Source organism: Hydractinia symbiolongicarpus, chromosome 1, assembly GCF_029227915.1.
Source record: "Hydractinia symbiolongicarpus strain clone_291-10 chromosome 1, HSymV2.1, whole genome shotgun sequence".
Lineage (NCBI taxonomy): Eukaryota > Metazoa > Cnidaria > Hydrozoa > Anthoathecata > Hydractiniidae > Hydractinia > Hydractinia symbiolongicarpus.
In genome coordinates, this window is record NC_079875.1 from 24,730,594 (window position 1) to 24,751,794 (window position 21,201).

General features: G+C 35.6%; 1 protein-coding gene across 2 annotated transcripts in view; it reads left to right on the forward strand.

Annotated features, from left to right (window-relative positions):
* LOC130647910 (uncharacterized) overlaps positions 1–21,201 on the forward strand; it is a 37,202-nt gene that overhangs the window by 10,737 nt on the left and 5,264 nt on the right. For both annotated transcript variants that reach the window (XM_057453912.1, XM_057453921.1), the window contains exons 2-3: positions 10,026–10,065; positions 10,718–10,886. In XM_057453912.1, coding sequence (XP_057309895.1) covers positions 10,026–10,065; positions 10,718–10,886 — 209 coding nt within the window. The remainder of the gene's footprint in view (positions 1–10,025; positions 10,066–10,717; positions 10,887–21,201) is intronic.

Consider the following 21,201-nt stretch of genomic DNA (forward strand, 5'->3'; position numbering starts at 1 on the left):
ATTTGAGATGGCAAAAGAAGCAGCTGTTTATATGGTACCCTAGTGAGCGCTCCGATATGAAACTAATTGATGAAGAGACCAACCTTATGGATGATTGGGAAGCTATTAAGGCTCAACTCAAAAAGTCTAAGCACGCGTGTTTGTATATTAGACTCGAGCACCCAAGGATTTGGTGTATATTAAAATACATGTCATATATCAGAACATTAGAAAGGCAATTGGAAAATTGTCATGAAGAAATAGTCAGAATACCCTATCTGGAATCTCAACTGGAAGCCTCCAGGAGGAACTTCGTGATGTATTAGAAAGGGAAAAGAATACTAAGTGTTTTTTCATATCTGTCCTAATTATATGGACCCTAGTTGGAACCATTTTTTAAATAAAAAATGTCACTTAGCTTATTGCCTACCATTGAGATATTATTAAACAATCAAGGTAAACCCATGTTCAAGCGTGCTGATCTAAGAAGGTTCTTGGGAATTGCTGATATAAGAGCAACTTACAGAGACGTAAAAACCATGCCTCGTAATGAGATCACAGACCATGCGGCAGCGGCATGGTCCAAGTAAGTAAGTGGAGACGATGCTTTCGTAACCCTGGATGCTGCATTAGAGATTGTACATAGATCTAGAAAACCAAGGGCTCTTGAGATTATGAAATGGATTGCGATGAAGGGTATCAAAAAATTACAAAATGAAATAGAAGAATATTGTCAAGCTCTGGCAATACTCAACGATGACCTGAACAAGAGAGAACAACAGCTCTATCTTCGAACTCTAGAAAATGCGGAGCTTCTTGATCGGCACTTACACACAGGTTATCTATATGATAATGTGATATGTGTGATTGACAAGAACGATCCTAATGAATGTGGGAAAAAAGGCCAACATCCCCAAGAAAGAAAGAAATCCAATATGTGATGATCCTAGCGCTGTGCATACATGGAACAGGTTCAGAGATGATAATCTCTGGATAGAGAATTTATGACGTAATCATTTCAGCTTACCCGATGACGGCACGCGTGAGCTATTCGAGGGGTTGTATGATATCGATAGGTCATCATGTGTATATGTTTTTGTAGCTCATATATGAGCCACAAAACATCGAGAAATATTACCAATTTTTAACGTGCTCCGAAGGTACTTCTACATCCTCTGGAATCAACATTAATTTTCCTGCCACAAAACTTCGATCAGGCCCTCCGTCACGATAGTATAGGAGGCGTGTACCAGTCACGATACGATCCAACCTATACATACGCTTCGACCACCAGGCATATATGTTGCACGTCTTTTCAAATCCTTGTGTTCTTCCCCAGATTGCAAAAGGTATATGTAAAGGCCATAATCAGGCAAAAATCTTTTCCTCCGGGTGCTTCTCATTTTTTGCAAGCGGCACATCATCAAGCTTGATGGCAGATGAAGGTTTCATTCCGATCATAGCAGTCTTACTATTATTCAAAATCTTGACGATAGTGTATAGATGTTTCACCCATGTACTGCTAGTTTCATCAGTGACCAGCTCCTGCGCGTCCTGAGGCTTGAAGAGTCTTTCCACTAACACTTTATTATAGCTTTCGACAAACGCCATGAAAGTATGGTGGTATTTGGTAGTTACACGCTTTATTTCGAGACCCTCGCTTTCAAGAAACTTTGTCACGTCCGATTTAAATTCACTCCCGTTATCGCATTGGAAAGTCTTTGGGTATCGGAGAGGTCCTGCTTTATAAATGTCCTTGAGCATATCAGCGACCTCACTGGCTTTCTTGGTTCTGAAGGGCCTCGCCACCTTATACCGTGAAGCTACATCAATACCTGTGAGGATATATTTGTACGTATTACCATACACTTTATCATGGGGCATGTACAAGAGATCAAATTGATGCATTTGATTCGGCCTCGTAATGGTGAAATGCGGGTAATTGATCTTTTTCAGGCCTTTGATATGCCTTAATCAGAGCAACTGACGACTAACCCAATGTATGATTTTCTTTTTGGAAAGACCAGATTTTTCAGCGAGTATCTTAATGGCCTTTCTTCCAATCCATAGATGTTTTGGTTGGTAATAGATGCTGCTTAATTTTTCTGCTTCTTCAGGAGTAACAATATGCTTTACTTTCGACATATTTATTACATATCGAAAACGTTCTGCATCATATGTATTTGTACGCTACAAAACCGAGGGGGGCCAAGGAGCCTAGAACGAACGTGAGTTCACCGTCCTGTTGAGGTTTGGAAGGTATATAGTAGTCGGATAACTTAGGTGCTTTTTCAATCGTCGCTATATAGTATTGTCTCATATTTTCATCGAGCTCTTTGAGACTTTGCCCTGCCTCCCGCTCTTCTTCTCGTTTCTTATTGTACCAATCTATTTTTGCTTGACGATCCCGCACCCACTGCGCCTGAGCGGCTTGTAATTTCTCGAGGGCTAGATTGTGTCTTTTCCGCTCTTCTTTACCATGACCTAAGAGTTTACTGAATAGGAAATTAGAACCCAAAAAGGCCAATGCGTTAATCGCTGCACCTGCTACGAGTACACCAATTGTTGCCATTGTTTATTCTATGATATATCACATAATAACGCATGGTACTGAACCCGAGCACATTGATCAATACTCCACTGAGTGAAAACGCCCATCCAGGATGTTCAGCTGGGCGTCCATCAAGAGATAGACGCAACACCGTATATCACCGGTTCCTTCAGCTTTTTTCGTGATGTGCAGGGTTATGCCGTCACTGAGCCTCTGCAGAGGTCTACCATTTCCATGCAAGAAGTCCTTGGTCCGTTGCCCTAAAATCGACAAACAGCGCATAACGCTCAGTCATGAACTGGCCTATGGTCACGATCGAGTCATGCGATCCAAGAAACGCAGGCACCTGTTCCATGTGATCTTTCGACATCATCGCGTGGCTATACAGTTCATTCGGCTCACCCTCTAGGGTGATCGAGATTTTCTCGATCTTGGGGTTGTAAAACTTCTCATTATTTTCAGAGTAGGCCTTGACCACTGTAGGGTCCTAAAATATCAGTAAAACACCCTTCAAGCTCTTGGCAGGGGTATCCAATTGTAGGTTGTACGATGTATCACTTTTCTTTAAGGTCACCACTTTGCTCCTGAGTATACGCTCATATGGTAACGCTAACCTCGAATACCTTGAGAGCATAGCACTCCCCTATTGTTCATTGGTCACTTTATCAAACTTGAGCGCAATATTGGTAATTTTATATCCACTGTCGGCTGGTTTAGCTGCGGTAGACCCTGAAGCTGGTGTACCAGCATCTTTGATCACGTCACCGTACAGTGCAAAATGGATGACAAACTGCAGTCTATCATGTCGGCCATGTTGGTAAAATGGTAGATCCTTCTTCATCGAGAACATGGAGCCAAGAGGTATGCAGAATGTGTTACCGTAGGCCTCAGCGATGGCCATTTCCTCGTTATTTCCTACATGGTCGCTGGCTTTGACTTGCAGAGGTCTGATGGTGCCGCTGTTAGGGTTGATACCTTGTAAAATTAAGTTATTGTTCCTATTAAATTTTGAAATCCATAGATGACAGTACACTGATAGCACATTGTAATCTTGTATGTTTTGCACTTCATTACCGTTCAAGCTGATGCGAAGGTTTTGAACCAGGGCCTTGCCGATGTTGCTGACGATGGTGCGTTTGGTATTGGTACCCGTCAGCTCCAAGTCAAATAGGATTTTGATAGAGCCTGGGAAAATTATGTCGTTTTAACCAATGTTTAGGATATCCACGTATAAGTCCTCATTTTGGTTGATTGTGCTGGGTATATGAGATACCTTAACACGCTGTTTCTTGCCTTTTATCGCCATCATCGTTTTGATCTCCTTATTGGGATTAAGTATCTTTCCAAACATATTTATTATATGTTTCTGGGATTGAAATAAAATGCCTATAAATCCAACGTTTGAACCAGATTTTACACCAGAGGAAGACATTCCATACGAACCTGAAGAGTTTAGTAGTGAAATCCTTCGACCCAAGGATATTCAAGGAACAAGCACAGAGCCCGCAACACCTTCACGAGGTCACACTCTTGCAGCAAGGTGGGAAATACTGATATCAAAAGTTGATAGTCTATACGAAGCTCTTAGTAAGGAGCTGAGGCAACCGAATGCCAGACACTATGATAACTTTACAATAGAAGGTAATCAGCTTACCTACGATGGTAAAGAGCTTACAAAACAAGATGGTGACCTCAAGAGTGTTGCCGAGATACGGAGGAGTTTAGGTGCAGAGCGATTGCGAACCATGGGGTTCGACGATTATACTACACCACACAAGGGTAATGGAAATATGGCTCAGAAACTCAACGAACTGGATTATGTCAATGAAAAGGCTGATGATATTGAAATGTTGCTGCTACTAGAAAATGTACTTGATGACAAGAAAAACCTGATCGAAGATACTTCCTTTGGTGGGGATATCACAGAGCGTGAAAGAAGAGGGTTAAACCGCGAGCTACAAACGTTACGTGGTACCCTCTAGTACTTAAAGGGCAAGATGGTTGTCTACGACAGTGAGATCGACAAAGCAGAAGCCAAGGTGAAAGAGCTTGAGAGCAAGAAAGCCACGCCTTGGGCATTCGAGGAACAGATCGCGAAGGCAATGGAAGAGCTAGAAAAACTAAAGGATAAGAACTAAGAAGCACGAAAAGCGCACGGTTTACTTTCCTCAGATACCCAGAACCAACTAAAGCATATTAAAGAAACTCTTATGAAGATCGCGGGGGATGACATGTTACTCGTGGAAAAGCTCAAGGTTCTCTTCAAGGAACAAGGCTTGACTATTGGCAGCATTATTTCTGCTGTTGGCTTGCTCATATCCACCCTGGTCCTAGCACTCGCAGGTGGTGGTGCAGCAGGAGGTGCGGAAGGAGGTGGTGGTAGCAAAGGATTCGTTCAAAAACAATTGGAGAGACTCGGTCCTTAAATAATTAGCAGGCAAGGTTAGAGCAGCTCTTCCTGGAATCATTGGTACGATCGTATCGTTCTTTTTCCGTGTAGCCGCCAAGATTGTGGAGTATGTAGCGAGGCATCTGTATTTAGCAATTGCAGGAGCTGTAGGTATCGTAGTGGCTTATGTGAGTAATAGGATGAATAAGGCTGGGAAGAGATATTGAGTATGGAACGTTCTGGTAAGCTAGTGGCTTACCAGACAACTATTACATCTATTTTTTTAGCCAAATATATGCTAGAATGACCCCTACTCCTACCATAACCAGCATGGCTTTGGTATCCTCGTGAACAGCAGCTTCCTCGGAGGATGGTGGTGGGGGATGATGTCCTGGGAAGGCTGACGTTGATGCTTCCTTGGTATGGGCTTGGCAACAGTATGCGAAGCATTGATATTGGGATTAATACCAATATTAAAATGATCCCGACTTATAAGAATCTTGTTGTTGTATCCTTGCACATTTCCGATCCTCAGATTCATATCTGAGGGGATCATGTAAACCCTGTATGCTACCGAGAAGTCTACCTTGGATCTCGCATATCTCAGTACATTCTCGAATTCACTGATATCCCTACCCAGCGACGTAGGACTAATCACCAATTGTTCGAATGTCGTCAAGTATAGTTGTTGGGCATCAATCGCGGAGCCCTCACTCCCGATTATATTAGAGCGGGCGTTGGCTTGGCTCTCCAGAATCAAATATGCGTAGAACCTTACGCTTTGCGATAACCTTTCAATGCCAATACGGATTAAGCTGATCGATTTCTCAATCACCCACCGACTCCATGATCCCTCGTCGAAATACGAAAGCCCACTGACGGGGAAGTCTTTTCGTTTGGCCTGAACTGAAAATACTCTCATTTTTCCATTCTGGCTCATTTGGAGATACTCCAAATTCATGTGCTAATTGCTGGAGCTTTTGATTATTAAAGGGGTTATTCAAAAGATTAAAGCGGGAAGAGCCAGGCAACGATACCTCAAGCTCCTCTAATATTTTTCGAATTTGGAAATAGACATGGAATCGATAAACAGTGCGTACAAGGGGCAAGGGGGAGTTTAGATGTTGTATGCTGATACCACATGCCGATGTAGTGCAAAATGCCGCAAAATTTAGCTGCATTGACCAGACGCCGAAAGGGTGTGTTTTCCATTTATCAACCGGAGGGTTAGCATTGAAAACATAGTTCACAAAGATATCGAGAAACCTTACTTTAAATGACGAGCCTTTCGCGTCAACAACGATAGATTGCACAATGAGATCAGAGCCCTTTAACTGCTCCAGGTACCTGCCATGATTCGACAGATATTTGGGTTGCACGAATATATGTTCATTCTTTCTTAAAGAAAGATGCGACAGCTCTATGTCACAAATATAGATAAGCCTACGATTTTTGAAGATTACCTAGGGCAGGACAGATAGCTCTTAAATCCATCAGCATTCGACCTATGTGGCTGAATCTCTACAGCAACAACGATTTTACCCTTGTATACCGATGACACATTTAAATCTGCATCCTTGCCTTTGTTGGCTTTAATAGAATCGCTGATTACTATTTTTTCAATTTGAACCTCATCAATATCGAGCACAGTTGGTTCACTGTAAAAATCCCTTGTCTCTACGGAGTCATTGTAAAATTTGAACATCTTTATTATAATAAGCAGAGCCCAACTAAGAATTTTTACAAATACACAATCCACCGTTGTATGTTATATACATCATATAGTGCTGCCAGCAAAGCATCCTTTCTTTTATGATTAACCTCCGTCCACACTTCTCGCATCTATCATATTTATCAAGATCAATTCCGCATTCGTCGCAATATTCCTTGGTCATATTTATTTTTAAAGGCTTCGGGTAACCGTGGCCCCGAAAAGATCCCGCCATGTATTCCCTTCATTGTTTATTTACTCCACAAAAGCTCAAGATCCTTCTTTTCATCCTCTGAAAAACACCAATCAATAACTCTATCATGATGCCACGCAATAGGAGTATCTCTTCCTTAATCATGGCCTTTTCCTTCTTCCTCGATCGGTACGCATCAAGCAATCGAGGATCAATGCTACTACACATATCCCGGGTCACGAACCAGTCTGGAACAAACTTGAGTAGATGAGGTCTATCTCGAACCGCATAGTCACATATGTCTTGCGTCTTGAACCTGTCAGCCACATGTCTGATCATCCCTGGATACTCCTCAACTGCCTTTGTGCGCATGTCCCGCGTCTTGAACCTGTCGGGGGGTATACTTGAATAGCCAGGGGTTCTTTTGAACAACCTTGTTGCACATTTCCTGGGTCTTGAATTGGTCCGGTACATACCTTACCACTGGGGGATCCTTTTCAACTAATTTCTTTCATCTTTCTTGTCTCCAACTTGTTGATGTCAGCATTATTCCTGTTAGTTGCTTTTGGGCATGACGTCATATGATTTCGTTTATATTATTATATGTTAGTATTTAATGTTTAATATTATTTTGTGTTGGTTATTGGCAGATGACGTCATGTATTTCTGGTATATATTATTATGTGTTGGTGATTGGCAGATGACGTCATGTATTTCTGGTATATATTATTATGTGTTGGTGATTGGCAAATGACGTCATGTATCTTACATTTAATATTATTTTGTGTTGGTTACTAATGGATGACTTAGGGAATTTTCCTTTGACCAAGTCGTCTGTGCCAGAAGGAACATTTCTCTATCTCTAACATTACTATCTACGTTTGGTTGTTGAGTTAAATAAATGATCTTTACAGTTTAAAATATCGAATGAAATAAAGTAAGGAAATAAAAAATGCACAATAAAATATGTCTGCGTAGCCAACCAATTTAATTGTCCAATCAATACTCTCAAATCAAGTTTTTAATTCATATTCAATTTTATCCTAACCTTATGTTTGTCAATTGTGAGTACTTTGATTTTCTGCAAGTATGAATTTTGTGACACTATAATGCTGTCTTTTTTTCATGAAATCTAATCCCAAATATTAAAACTCTGTGTTGTGCACTCTACCAATTTTCTGATGCAATGGTAATATCACATTTAAAAACAGTTTGGTGCCACCCAAACAAAAATCATCTACATGGGTTGTCTCTCCATTCTGAACAGTCTTGCATCAAGTTTACTTACTGAAAGCTTTAACATTTCCTTCTTTTCTTGGAAATACATGTTCTAGATGCATCTAGAAGGCCATAGACTTTATTATTCAAATTCTAGACATTCCATTTTCTGGAACTCTACGTGGTGTAAGGTATATATCTCTTGCAATGGGTTTGCCTTGCAAAAAGGTTGCTTTCATGTCAAAAGAGTTACAGAACCAATTGACAACATTAAACATAATGATTCTTTAGTGCAATTTGGAGAGTCTGTCTAGATTGATTTTTCAAAAAAATTAATTATCGATCCAGTTGTACAATTTCTGCTTTTTCGCATATCAAAGGCTCTTGTGATAACTTTTCAGTAAAAAACCTACTCTTCAACCTTTGTCCAGTCTAAATTCTTAACATTTCCAACTTCATCAACAATCTTTAACCAATTCTTAAACTTTCCAATTGCCTTTCCAGCTAAATTGTTATTTACAAATGAAGCATCCATTATTTATATTAAGTTCACTGTTGGTAATTGGTGTTTCACTACTTTTCTCCTCATCTTCAAATATTTCTCTTTCAGTTTCCTGCATGCATGTTTACTTTCTTCTTTGAGGGCCTTACTTAAAATTGTTACTTAAATTGTTGTTTGTGTAATTTGCTGAACAACTAGAAAAGTTGTTTTAAAGAGTCTAAATTATGCTAACACAGGCACCTAAGTTTTACAAAATATCTAAGTTTTGCGTACATTTTATGACCCTGATTGGGTCAAATACAATCGAAACATTTTCTTTGGCATGATTATATCAGAGTAAACAATCCAGCTTCATGAATCCTGCTCCATTGGCACGCCTCAGTACAATAGCTTAAGGATACGGTAACACATACTCAGGCACATACTCAGCACATTTAAAATATCTCCTCTGCTCGCTATATTAACCCTAACAAATATATATCTTCTTAAAGCCAAATAAATTATCTCTAGAGTGATAATAAAATATTTCCATAAAATAAATCCAAAAAGGAGAAAAAAAATTATATACAAAAATTCACCCTTCCAGTTCATTTTGTCGAACACTCCCCTTAGTAAAATTTTTGAGCGTTGAAAAAAATATGATTGCGAAGCTCTTATTCAGCTCTAAAAAACTTTGCTTTTTTTACTCAAAATAACACGTGGTTTCAAAAGTATAGCATATTTTGTGTTACACTAGCTGTTTTATGACTGATTTATCTATTTTTTAGCATGATAGATCAATAACTCGATATTTCCTCACTTTCTGTGTTAGAAAAAGTAAAGTTTTGTAGCCAAAGATATAATTGTCGCAACTTGTTTTCGTACAATTTCGATAAGATGGAGGGGAGTGTTCGACAAAAATATATACTGTTACGACTATTTTTTCGAGAAAAAGCAAATGAAGAAGAATCATGGTTACACCCACTTAAACGTTATGAATAATTAATAACTCATGAATATTTTATTTAAAATTAAAGGTAAAGTGTTTTCGTAGAACTATGGGTCCAGTTAATGTTAAACAGACAACAGGATAAGATAACATAACAGGATAAAAACAAAAAAAATAAAGAAATAACTTAAATAATAATATATTTGTATAGATTATTAAAGTGTGAATGTTTCCTATGTTATATGCAATTTTTCATTCGTTCTGCAAAACTCCCTTTAATTATTATACAGATTAAATATATTTGAGGAATTTTAAACTTTGAGCACACTATTGAAAACTTTAAAAGATAAAAAGGATTTTTTCTCATTTTACCCCTCTTAACAATAAATATTTTTGATTCTTTTTTTAAAAAATATCAGGAAAATATGCCAAAGAATCAAAATTAAAAAAATATTTTTTTTAAAAAAAATAACTCTGAAGGGGGTTATCGTATCCTTAAATAACAATATGGGACTGTTGCTTAAAGATTTAAGTTCTTTTTATTTTTTGTTTAGTGTAACCAATCGAGAAAACTTGGCGAAGAAACATTTTAAGGTAAAAGTTTGTAAAAACATCAACATATATTGTGCTCAGCAATCCATATAAAAGTTGCCTAACTCAGGTGTGTCACTCATCAGACACACTAAATATTGTTGCTGGCATAAAACAAAGTGGAAATAAAACCATAAAATTTTGTATTCTGTACTTAAAGCTCCCAGTCCCATATCTTATGATCTTGGAGACTTACCTGAAAGGTTTGCATAAGAAATTCCTAATTTTTGCTTAAACTCTTCTTAACTCTAGATTATTTATTTTCCTTGCCATTGCAACCATGCTCTTTATTCAATTTTTTTAAACTGCCTTCAAACTTTTTGTTTGAGGGTGTGACCATATTATTATGTCACCCTTTGCTGTGTTTGTTACATGATTTAATCATTCAACTCCATAAGATCACCCACTCAGAAAAACTTTAGTGTGCCCACCCTATATTTTCTTTACAATTAATCTATTTTGCAGACTGACTGACCCACCCCTCAAAAAATTATTATCTTTGCCTAACAAATTTAAAATTTGTTTTTGTGATTTGTGATTTGTATTGGTACTTCATAATTTGATTAGCAAAACTGTATAAACGATGAATAAAATGTATTCTTAATTGTAACATTTGTAATTAAATTCTAGTTATTTACGATATATTTTTTTACAGATCAGATGTTGGCTTGAAGAAATCTTTACTTCCATACCATCTTATGAAGTCACTGAAGAAACTATTGCTTTTTTGCATGCTTTCTTAGAACAAAATAAAGCTATGAACAGACTGGCCACATTTCATTGTGTTGACATTCAAACGAAAAGCGAAGAATATAAACTTGAAGGTAATCTTTATTGTTTGTAAACATCACTAACAAAACTCAATAAGTTTGATGTTAATGGTTTTTTCACCTAAAATACGTCTCATTTTCTGACACCCCTTTCCCAAATACCTGGACATTTTTGCATTAAATCAAAATTCAGATTAATAAAGAAAGAAGTTTCACACTATGGTATCATATCATCTATTTTAATTAAAGACTTGTTTAAACAGAAGTCCAGGAGGCAATTTTAAATAATTAAAATGTAAAAAATGAAATTATTAAATATGGACTTTGAAACCCTCCTCCTGTGCACTTTTAGTTTGATGTCTCCCCTCCTTAAATGGATTTTAAATGCATTTTGTTACCACTAGACGCATGTTATGTAAGTGCATAAAAAAAACAGGAATGTGAGAAAGTAAAAGCCTGGGTCCAACTAAATGCGTCAAGTTATGGTGAACACAAACTTGTTGATGAAGAGTTGAAAAATGTCTGCACACAAACAATCTGTGGAAAAGGAGGGCAATGAAAAAGAAATGTCACTTGAATTTTAACGACATAAGCAAGCACCTGTCAAGATCCCAAAAAATAATTTGTTTACTGGTTTCTTCTATTGTGTAGAGTTAGAGACACTGACCCCGCTATATGAAATTGGTCCTATTTTGATCCTTAGTTACTTACACCCTAATCTTAATCAAAAGTGCAATGCAATGGCTTTACCAATCTTAATGAATTGACACAGTGTAGGCAGTTAACAAGTAGGACATAATTAAAAATGGACATGACAGTTTGCCTGTTTCAAACAATAATTTTGAATTTTATAAAGGAACAACTGTTTGTAGGAGAGACTATAGAATAATTTAAAGAACTAGCCGGGGTAAGCGCCACAAGTAAAAGTGTTACCCAGCATTGAAAAGCCGGTGGAGCAATTAATAAGAACCGTAAACTGTGTCACACATTCAGGTGGAGCACTTAGTATAGGTATGCACTATGTGGTAAACGTGGTAAAGCACACAGAGTGTTTCAGGTATAATATATTTTTCAAAAAAAAATTTCCTACACAATTAGGTTAGTCTACAACGCGTTGTTACCCTGTCATAGTAAAAGCACCTGACCAAACTTTGTTATTGTTTAGAAAATGTTTGCGGTGAAAGTTTAAAATTGAATGTTACTCTGGATTGTGCGCTTAGTACAGTTAAACAATGTTGCACATTCACGTAGGTACAATATCGTTTTATCAAAAAACTTTATCGCAACTTCAGTTAAGCAGAAACACAGGAAACAGCCCGGGCTTAGCACAGGTAAACCATGTTGCACATGCGTTTATACTTGATACCCTTTTAGCACAGTTTATTCATGGTGTTAACTCTGTCATAGCAAAAAAATTAGTTTCAGTAAACGTTACATATTAATCATGACAATGGAATGAGCCTTTAGTCACACATGTCTATAGGCGCAATATCTTTTTCCCAAAATAACTTATCACAACTTCAATTTAAATAAAAATACACAAAACAGCCTGTTGTTAACACTGGATTAAACATTTATTACAGGTAAACTGTGTCACACATGGGTTATAGCTAGGCGTAATAGCATTTTCCAAAAAAAACCACAGAAAACCGCCCATCATTACTCTGTCTAGCTAAAAAAATTTACTTTGCGGATTAAGTTTTCATGACAGTAATAAAATGTGTAGTTACCTAACTATATTTAGCATCATAAAAATTATCGAATAAGAAATTTGTTGTAGCTAACTTGAAACTGCATTTGGCTATTAAGCCAGAGGTAGGTCAAGAGCTAGCTAATAGCCACAACCCCAACAAAAAAATCAATATTGATATTCCAAACTGAATAAAAACTTTCAAAGAATGGGAATAAATACAGCTAGGTATAGCTAGCTAGCTAACTTCAGCGGAATGCTATACCTCGAAATCTATGTTCCTAGCTAAGATCTTAAAATTGGTTTGTTTAAGATTTATGCATAGCTAAAGAACGTGAGAATTATAAAGGGATGAAACATCAAAGAAAATGGGAAAGAATTGGGAAAGGTAAAGTGTGTAAAACCAATCCGTCCTCATGGCCTCGTGGTTGCGATATTCTGATGACCTTGTGAAAGCCCTGGCCCAAAATTAAACGCCAGGCTGCGCAAACGTGTGAAACGAATAAGGTTTCTGATTGGTTAATGAAGTTAAAGTCTAGGCTTAATACTCCGGATTAATATTCCAGATTAATGGTCCTGATTAATGGTCGGGGTGGCTAGGTCGAAAATGTGTATTTTTTGCAGAGGGGAAGATGGTGGTAAAGAGGGACGTGACTTTAAAAAGATGCATAAAAAGGTTGGTATGACGATGAAGAGGTTACGAAAAAACAAAAACTTTGGTTGTTTCACTATTGTTGAGGCGTGGAGGAAGCAGCGATGCACAGCTAAGCCCCCATTTTGCATTACATACAGATGGACCAGCGTATACGGATAATATAGATAATTATCTGAGGAAACAATGCAAAAAAATTTCTCAAGAAAACAGCGAAATTAAAAAATAATTTTATGAGGAAACAATGTAAATGTTGAAATTTAATTCTTCAATAGTGTCGGTTTGTACAAATATAAAACCACTAGTCGTTAGCCAGTAGAAGAATCCACGGGGTCGCTTGTCTTTTATATTTACCAGTCGCAACAAAGTGGATAAAAATATATGGCATTTGAAAATGTGTTTCTGTAACATCATTTTCTAACTCAGTGGGGGGTCCGTGCAGAGACAGACAGACATGACAAGTATTTTGTAGACTAAATTTTAAAGAAATTAATTCCTTTCTAGGCACAAAATTTTACAGAAACAGTTTAATAAAAAGAGTGAGCTTAATAAAAAGTGTACTTAACTTTCATCTTCAATAAATTTTATCTTTACCATTAGAATAAATGTTTTGGCATTCTTGAACATAATGAAAGTAATGAAAATTTTTCCATTTTTTTTTTAGCTAGACAGAGTAACGATGGGCTGTTTTCTTTTTTTTTGTTTTTTTGCTTAAAGTGGCGACGAGTAAAGTTGATTTGAGTAAACAATTTGTTATACTTCAAAATGTTTGGATTTCAACATGTAATATGAAAGATATGAAACATGTAATATGAAAGACACAAACGCAAAAGAGAAATTATTTTGAAGATGATTTTGCTGATGTAAATAAAAGGAGAAACAAGAAGAAAAAAGAACGAAATCTGCCAAGATACTGGGCAGCACCTGGTGGAAGTAATATCTGCTTCACAAAAAGATATCAAACAGAAAAATCTTCAAATCATTGGGACTCTCCCACTGATTTAATTTTTATCTGGTACTTAAACACGTATTTTTTGACAATAGTGTTCATGGTGGAGAACATTAACGAAAGTCATAGTGCCTCAAAAAACGAATTAATAGAAACTGTTTTAAATCGTCTAATGGAAACTAAGTCTTATATTCGTGTTTCAAGTGTGCTATTTTGATTGATAGAATTTATATATGTAGTTTTTTCATATTTGTTATCCATTCCTGCTTAAAAATCAAAGAAGCAAGTTTAACATTAAAATTCAAACATAAAGTTATAAATTTTTTTTATTAAATTCAAATAATTTACGTCTAGTAAAGAAGTTCGAAGAAGATTAAATAACTGAACTATGTTCAATCCTTTCAAGCCCTGTGAAGAATAGTTGTTTGAATGTTAAGTTTTTGCGGGATGACAAAAACTTTGTGTAATGGGAAAAGTTCTGTCATGGATTTTTGTCATCCCGCGAAAACTTAACAATTGTTCATCACACAAATTTTGTTTGTTGTGAAAGGACCTGTTTTAATATCCACGTCGAAATATTGATTTTTTTTGTCAAGGTTTTAGTTGGCGATACAGCTGTGATAAAGCCAAGCACCCCTAGATAAAACGAAAAACAAAGCATGAATAAAAAATTAAAAAAGGTATCCCAGTTATGAAAAAAAACATTTGGCGTAAATATGTTTTATGCGTATACCTGTTGCTTCATTTCGATTTATAGAAGAATAGAATTTCAAGGATCAAAAGATTCAGTTATAAATTAATTTAAAACATTTATAAAACTTACCACAGAAAACAACTTTTCACTGTGTAAGTACAGATGATGGAGTGTGAAAAGTAGGCTTGATTCCACTATATAACAACAACAGGTGGCCTCGTATCCTAGAAATTGGATACTAGTTTTTTTAGCTACTAGTTTTTTTAGCAGAGCTCAATTTTGTTTGAATGCTAAACACTAGACACATTAAAAAAAGTATCAAGGATTACACACAATACTTCACCTTTAAAAGCAACAGAAGGATGAAGTAGCTTAATCTTAGGCAGCTGTAAGAAAACACCCTTGGCGCAAATTTCCTTTCTAGTTGCAGTAAACATGTTCGGACCAGATCTCTATTATTTTTTCTCTTGCAATATTTAAAAGGGTCTTCCGACTTGTATCATATTCGTTGATTAACTCTTTACCAGTTACTTGGGAAGGTTTTAGATCAAATCATTCCAAATGATAACTAAAAACTTTTATTTTTATTTTTTTGTTTTTCCAGTTTGTCTAGGGGATAGTGGACGTACTTGCGTGTTTACACTTCTTCAGCCTCAAGACAAATGTTGTTTTACGTGTTCTTTCGATTATACGGTCAGATATTCAAGGATTTATAGACAGTGATGAAGATTTTTAGTCCGACATTGTACAGGGAGTGACTTTAAGTGGCGTGTGTTTGAAAATTACAGCACACGAACGACTGTACAATAAACACAACAAAACAAAAAACTCATACTCACGCTTTCTATTTTTATATTTTCGAGGATAACAAAAAAGACAACCACAAACCCAGTATTTATTGTTTTCTATCAGTTAATGATTTTAAAAATTTTTCATAAACTTAAGTTAGGTTGTGGGTGTATTATAAAAAGAGAAACATGATATAGCAGAGTTTAGTGATTAAAGAATATTCTATCAACTTTTTGCACAACATGTACACGTTTCTTTTAGAAGAAACATACTTCTTGGGTTCAGTCTGGATGTTTAGTAACTTAAAAAAAGATTTTTAGCAGTAGCTTCGTTAATTTTTTACTTTCCTTAATTTTATCACTATCTCGCAAATTAGTAGTTGAAAACAATTGTAATCTTATATAGCCCCTTGGTTTTTATAAATAATTGGATGAAGAATGTCAGTTTGTCAATTAGTCACATGTATGAGAAAGAAAATGGTTATTTATTGTTTTTGTTTTGGGCACTCTAAAAACGAATAAGTAGTAAAATTATTAAATCATGGGATTGGGTGTTTAGAGAGAACTAATCTACAGGCATCATGATCAGAAAAAATTTTTTTTTTTAATTTGGCAGGCGAATGTAAAAAGATCAACCAACACTAAAAGCGAGCCGGTGATATGTGTTGGTTTGTTTACAAGTAAGGAATAGTCTTTTAACATGAGGTTTAGATCTTCATTCTTGTTGAATGCATTGGTATTAAAATCTCCCATGACAATACCAGCACTCTAGCTTCTTAATAAATTATCGATCGTTTCTAGAAATGATCTAGCTTCCCATGATTTTTTTTCGATAAAAAGATTTTTTCAATATAGCATTAAGATTCTTAACTTTTTTTGTTTAAAAGATGGTATGCGAAATATGTCTGTTAACTCCAACGAATCACAATGAAGAAAAGCTAAATTCACAATCTATCTTCCTTATTGTTTGAAAAAAATTTTGAAGTTTTTCTCCAGTAAGTGATTATTTAAACTTATTTGTGTCTCAGTAAATCACTTCGAAGTAGACTTTGACTTGAAGCTATGTCTATTCCTTTTTTTAACTTACCTGTGGAATACAATCCATTTGGTGAAATTACTCTGCTGAGAGCAACATATATTTGTCGGAAAATAAAACTTATTACTGCTTTTTATATTGAATGGCTTTGAACTTTGTGTACAGTACAAGCCCAAGCTAAAGTAAGGAAATTGCGTTCTTCCGACTATGAGGTATTGTAATCTTCAACTTTTCTATGGGTACACTGTTGGTATGTATTGTATTATAATCAGTGTTTTATAGTTTTGTGCCAGCTCAAGTTTCCTCATATTTTGCATTGATTTGACTTACTTGCCCATTCGCAATGTTAAATCCTGCAGTCACCCATCAATAAGTCAACATAACACTTGGTGCAATTTTTTCTTTGGAAAATTCGTCAATGGCTATATATAACTGATTTCCATTAGCTTGTAGTTTTGTTTCATTATATAATATCATTTTCATTTCAAAAAGGGTAAAACATGAATAATAAATGGTTTGCATATTTTTCTGGGTGCTTGTATTGATTGAGAGTGTGATATCTCAAGGTAGACTTCACTTTTTTACGCATTAATACCTCCTGATAGACATCAGAGGCATCTTTTTGGGATAATCATGTTCACCTTGATTACTTTCCCATATTTCACAAGTAAGAACTTCTGATTGACAATTTTTCCAGTTTCATCACTTGATTTATATGCCAAATAATAGTGGGATGGAAATTTGCGTAACTCAGTTGATCTGCTATTCTATACTTTTCCTTTTTAAAATGACGGTCTGGCCTCTAGACATCTTTTTATTTTATAAATATTGACACTGTTTTCGGGTAGCTCATTTTTTCTTCACTTTTGCAAATCCTATATCTCTGTTCTGGTAAATGTTTTACGCAAAAACAACATAATGTGATACACAGCCTCTTGAACTGACCATTCTCTTTTAGTTGCATATGCTCGAGCTATAGCTTTTATTCGATTATACTTGTTTAAATTATTGTTAAAATATTATAGTTGCTTGTTTTATGGCTTGCGAAGTCTCATCTTCTGATTTTGGGAAATATGCACACATGTAACTAACAGCTTTGTATTGATTTATCACAGGCTTGATGTATAAGTTAGCATGCCACACTGAAAAGTAATTATTTATAATAGGAACATAAATTTCCTTCGTTGGGTACAAAAAATTATGTTTTGCCAAAAAAAAGAATTTCTGGCATTTCTTTTAGAAGAGATTCAGCCACTAATGACTTCTCCAAGGGGTCCCATTAACAAGAATGTCTTTGAAAAATAATTTAACACGATTTTGAAAATGTTGAGCCAAAAGAACTGGGTTACTGTTAAGATGATGGAAGTTCGTTTATCTCTTTGTTTGTCACTGGATGCCCATCAAAACATTTAGTTATTGAAACGTCTTAATTGTTTGACTGTAGCCATTACTTCTTGCTGGAGTTAATAACAGTTGTTTTACCTTTTCTTTAAAATGTTAACTCAGCATACCTGATTCCATCCTACCTTCTTTATGGCAATATTCATGCGTAGCTGTTGTAAGACTGAATGAGCGTAGAATATTTAGACTGGATCAAAAGCAAACATTTGCTTGTAATTTAGCAACCGCTAAAATACTTTAAAAGGCAAAGATGAATATCTCTATGAGCCTTGTAACTAAATTTACCAGTTTGAAGAAGACATGTATGGGCAAGCTCTTCACAATGATCATCACATAGTAAACACAATAGCCTTTTTTCTTTCCCGGGAGCAATTGTCAAATTTTCCTTGTTCACCTCGTATAAAATGGTGCTCAATAACGCTGTTTCTGTGGTCTGCATTCTGTGTTTATTCAGTGGGTTATCTTTATCCTCTTTTGTCATCGTTTTTTGATTCTTCATCTTGTAAAGATAAGAGAGTAGGTTGAATATTGTTTAAGTCAATAGTTTTGTCTTGATAAAATGGATTGTGCTCTTTAATATATGAATCCCTGATTCCAGCTTGAAACAGTACGTTAAAAACTTTGTTTATTTCTATTGGAAAAAATGTTAATTTCGTGACATTCCTAAAATATAGCTACAAGCGTCCACATAAATATAGCTCTGCAATCCTCCTCAATGTTAAAAAGTGGTCTTTGTGGCTGATCAGTGTAACAATTACACGTGACCACATCAACCTTTATGTAAGCATTGATCATGAGTGGGGACAGAACGTATTATCTGCAAAATATGTATCTAGCTTTGTTCTTTTGCTGACTTTGCTAAACTTTTTGGTTTATAGTTTTTGGTATAAAATTGCCAGAGACAACAAATTTTGTGGACGATTGTAGCTGGAAAAATGTGATAGGAGAATTATCTCACTTAACCCTATTCGGTCCGGGGTTTTTCGAACATACTATGACCGGGGGGGGGGGGCGGATTCCGCCCCCCCCCCTCAATAACTTTTCATAGGATTGTTCAAATTGAATCAAACTTGGCACACTTATAGTACGTCATAAAAGGAACAAAATGGCGGCAATAAATATTTGCTTACGTCAGCACATTTTCTGTGACGTCATCAGAAGCTTGAAAATTGTTAAAAATGCCACTATCTGCTTAAAATATAATTACTTTTGTTCTAGAGGGAATTTTTACATTCTGTTTGGAGTTTCTGAAAGCTAAATAAAATTTTTAACATATCTTCCGGTTTTTACATGGATCGAATAAAAAATTGCCAAAAATTGCCCGAAAATCCGTTTTTTTTCGATTTTCGGGTAAAATCCGACAATCCCCATTATAAGGATTTCATAGAGATTTTAGGGGTAGTTTCGAGTAATGGCCAATATCAAAGCCTCTGAAAGGTATGGGACCTAAAAATTTAGCATGCAGGTGTCTAATAGATAAATGTTGAAACTCAGTAAGTATCATAGCCATATAAGAAAGCAGTCAGAAGTTATTAAAAAAAAACCGTCAGGGGGGCGGAATCCGCCCCCCCGGACCGAATAGGATTAATGTGTAGTATATGTAGCTAGTTCGCTAGAAAATTTGTCCAATCCAACAGAATTTTTCTATAATATAATGTGCAGCTGATTTTATACTAGCTAGCTACAGTAGCTATATACTTTTAATGCTAGCAAAATTAAGTAGGTAATTTTATGCTAGCTTTGTAGTTAGTTTTATGCTAGTTGTACACTACCCATATATTTATATATTTGCTCATTTTTAAATTGTTTCCTCAAAAAATTATTTTTTTAAAAAAATTTGCTGGTCACCCTATTTGGCTGCTTTAATGTAATGCATCACACGTTTATAAGAATCTGGTTTGTTTGCTCTTATTTCAGTTTAAAAAATAGGCCTATTGTTTAGAAAAATAAATTAACATACATTTGTTGACAATGTATATATTTTTAATAGCTAAAGTACTGCGAACAATGCTATAGAATTTTTAAAGTGACTATATTTAATAGGATCACAAACAGTTGTCAAAATGGCAGACATGAAAAGCATTTTCTTGAACCATGGGCACTAACATTTTGAGGCTCAAGCATTAAAAACAAGTTGAACTAAGAGCTAAGAAACAGACTAGAAATTATGTTGAATATGTAGAAAAAAAATATCAAGAAAATAAAATAACATGATACTGTGACAGATCTGTAGTGTTTTTAACAATTTAATTTCTCCACAAATGAATGATTTAGTTGAAGCTCAATGTAAATGTTTAGTGGTTATACGCTTTATGCTTTTTAGTACAGCTATGCTCTTGTTGGTACATGTTAGTAAAAAGGTATGTCGCAAGTAGGACATATGCCTCGTCTGCAAGTAAGTAGTATCCTGACCTCGTCCAGATGTACTAGGGAAAACATCGCATAGATAGGGCAATAAGTAGAGCAACAACGCGACAAGCGAAAGGTTATAGGTTTAAGTCCCATTCGATCTATCATCTTTGCAACACTTGGTAAGCTAATGTGCGGTTTTACTTAGACTAATTTTTTATAAAACTAAAAATTTATCGTTTTAATTACATTTGCATCATTATTATTTTAACATTTGTACCATTTGAACCAGTTCAAGCTACATCCTAATTGTTGTTTTTTAAGAAACATAACAATGACAATTAAGAGCATCTCCCTGTCAAGCCATTCAAATATAGATGAATTATGTATACCAACTTGACAATTCTTTTGTAGCCACTGTGTCTAAATATCCAAATCAATATCAATAAGTTACCCTTGCTTTAATAATTGGAAAGTTTATTTTGACATAAAAGTTTATAGGAATATCATACTTCACATTTTGTATTCTGTTTCTTTTTTCTTTTCAAACACTCTTTTGTAAAAGCACGACTCTTCCTCTCAAACGCAGATAAAATTGAAATCCGGTCCTATGCCCTCCCTCAGCACTTTTAAAAAATGCTATTTAAAGCTTTCAAAGCCCTTTTACAAAGAAATTGGACAACTTTTTAATTTTCTTAGCATATTCGACTCTGGGCTACTTTATTACTTTAGATATTTATTTTGTTTTTGTAGTATCTCTTCAGCGCGATTGTTGCAGTGCACAATACTTCTTGTTTCCTCTTCGTGCCA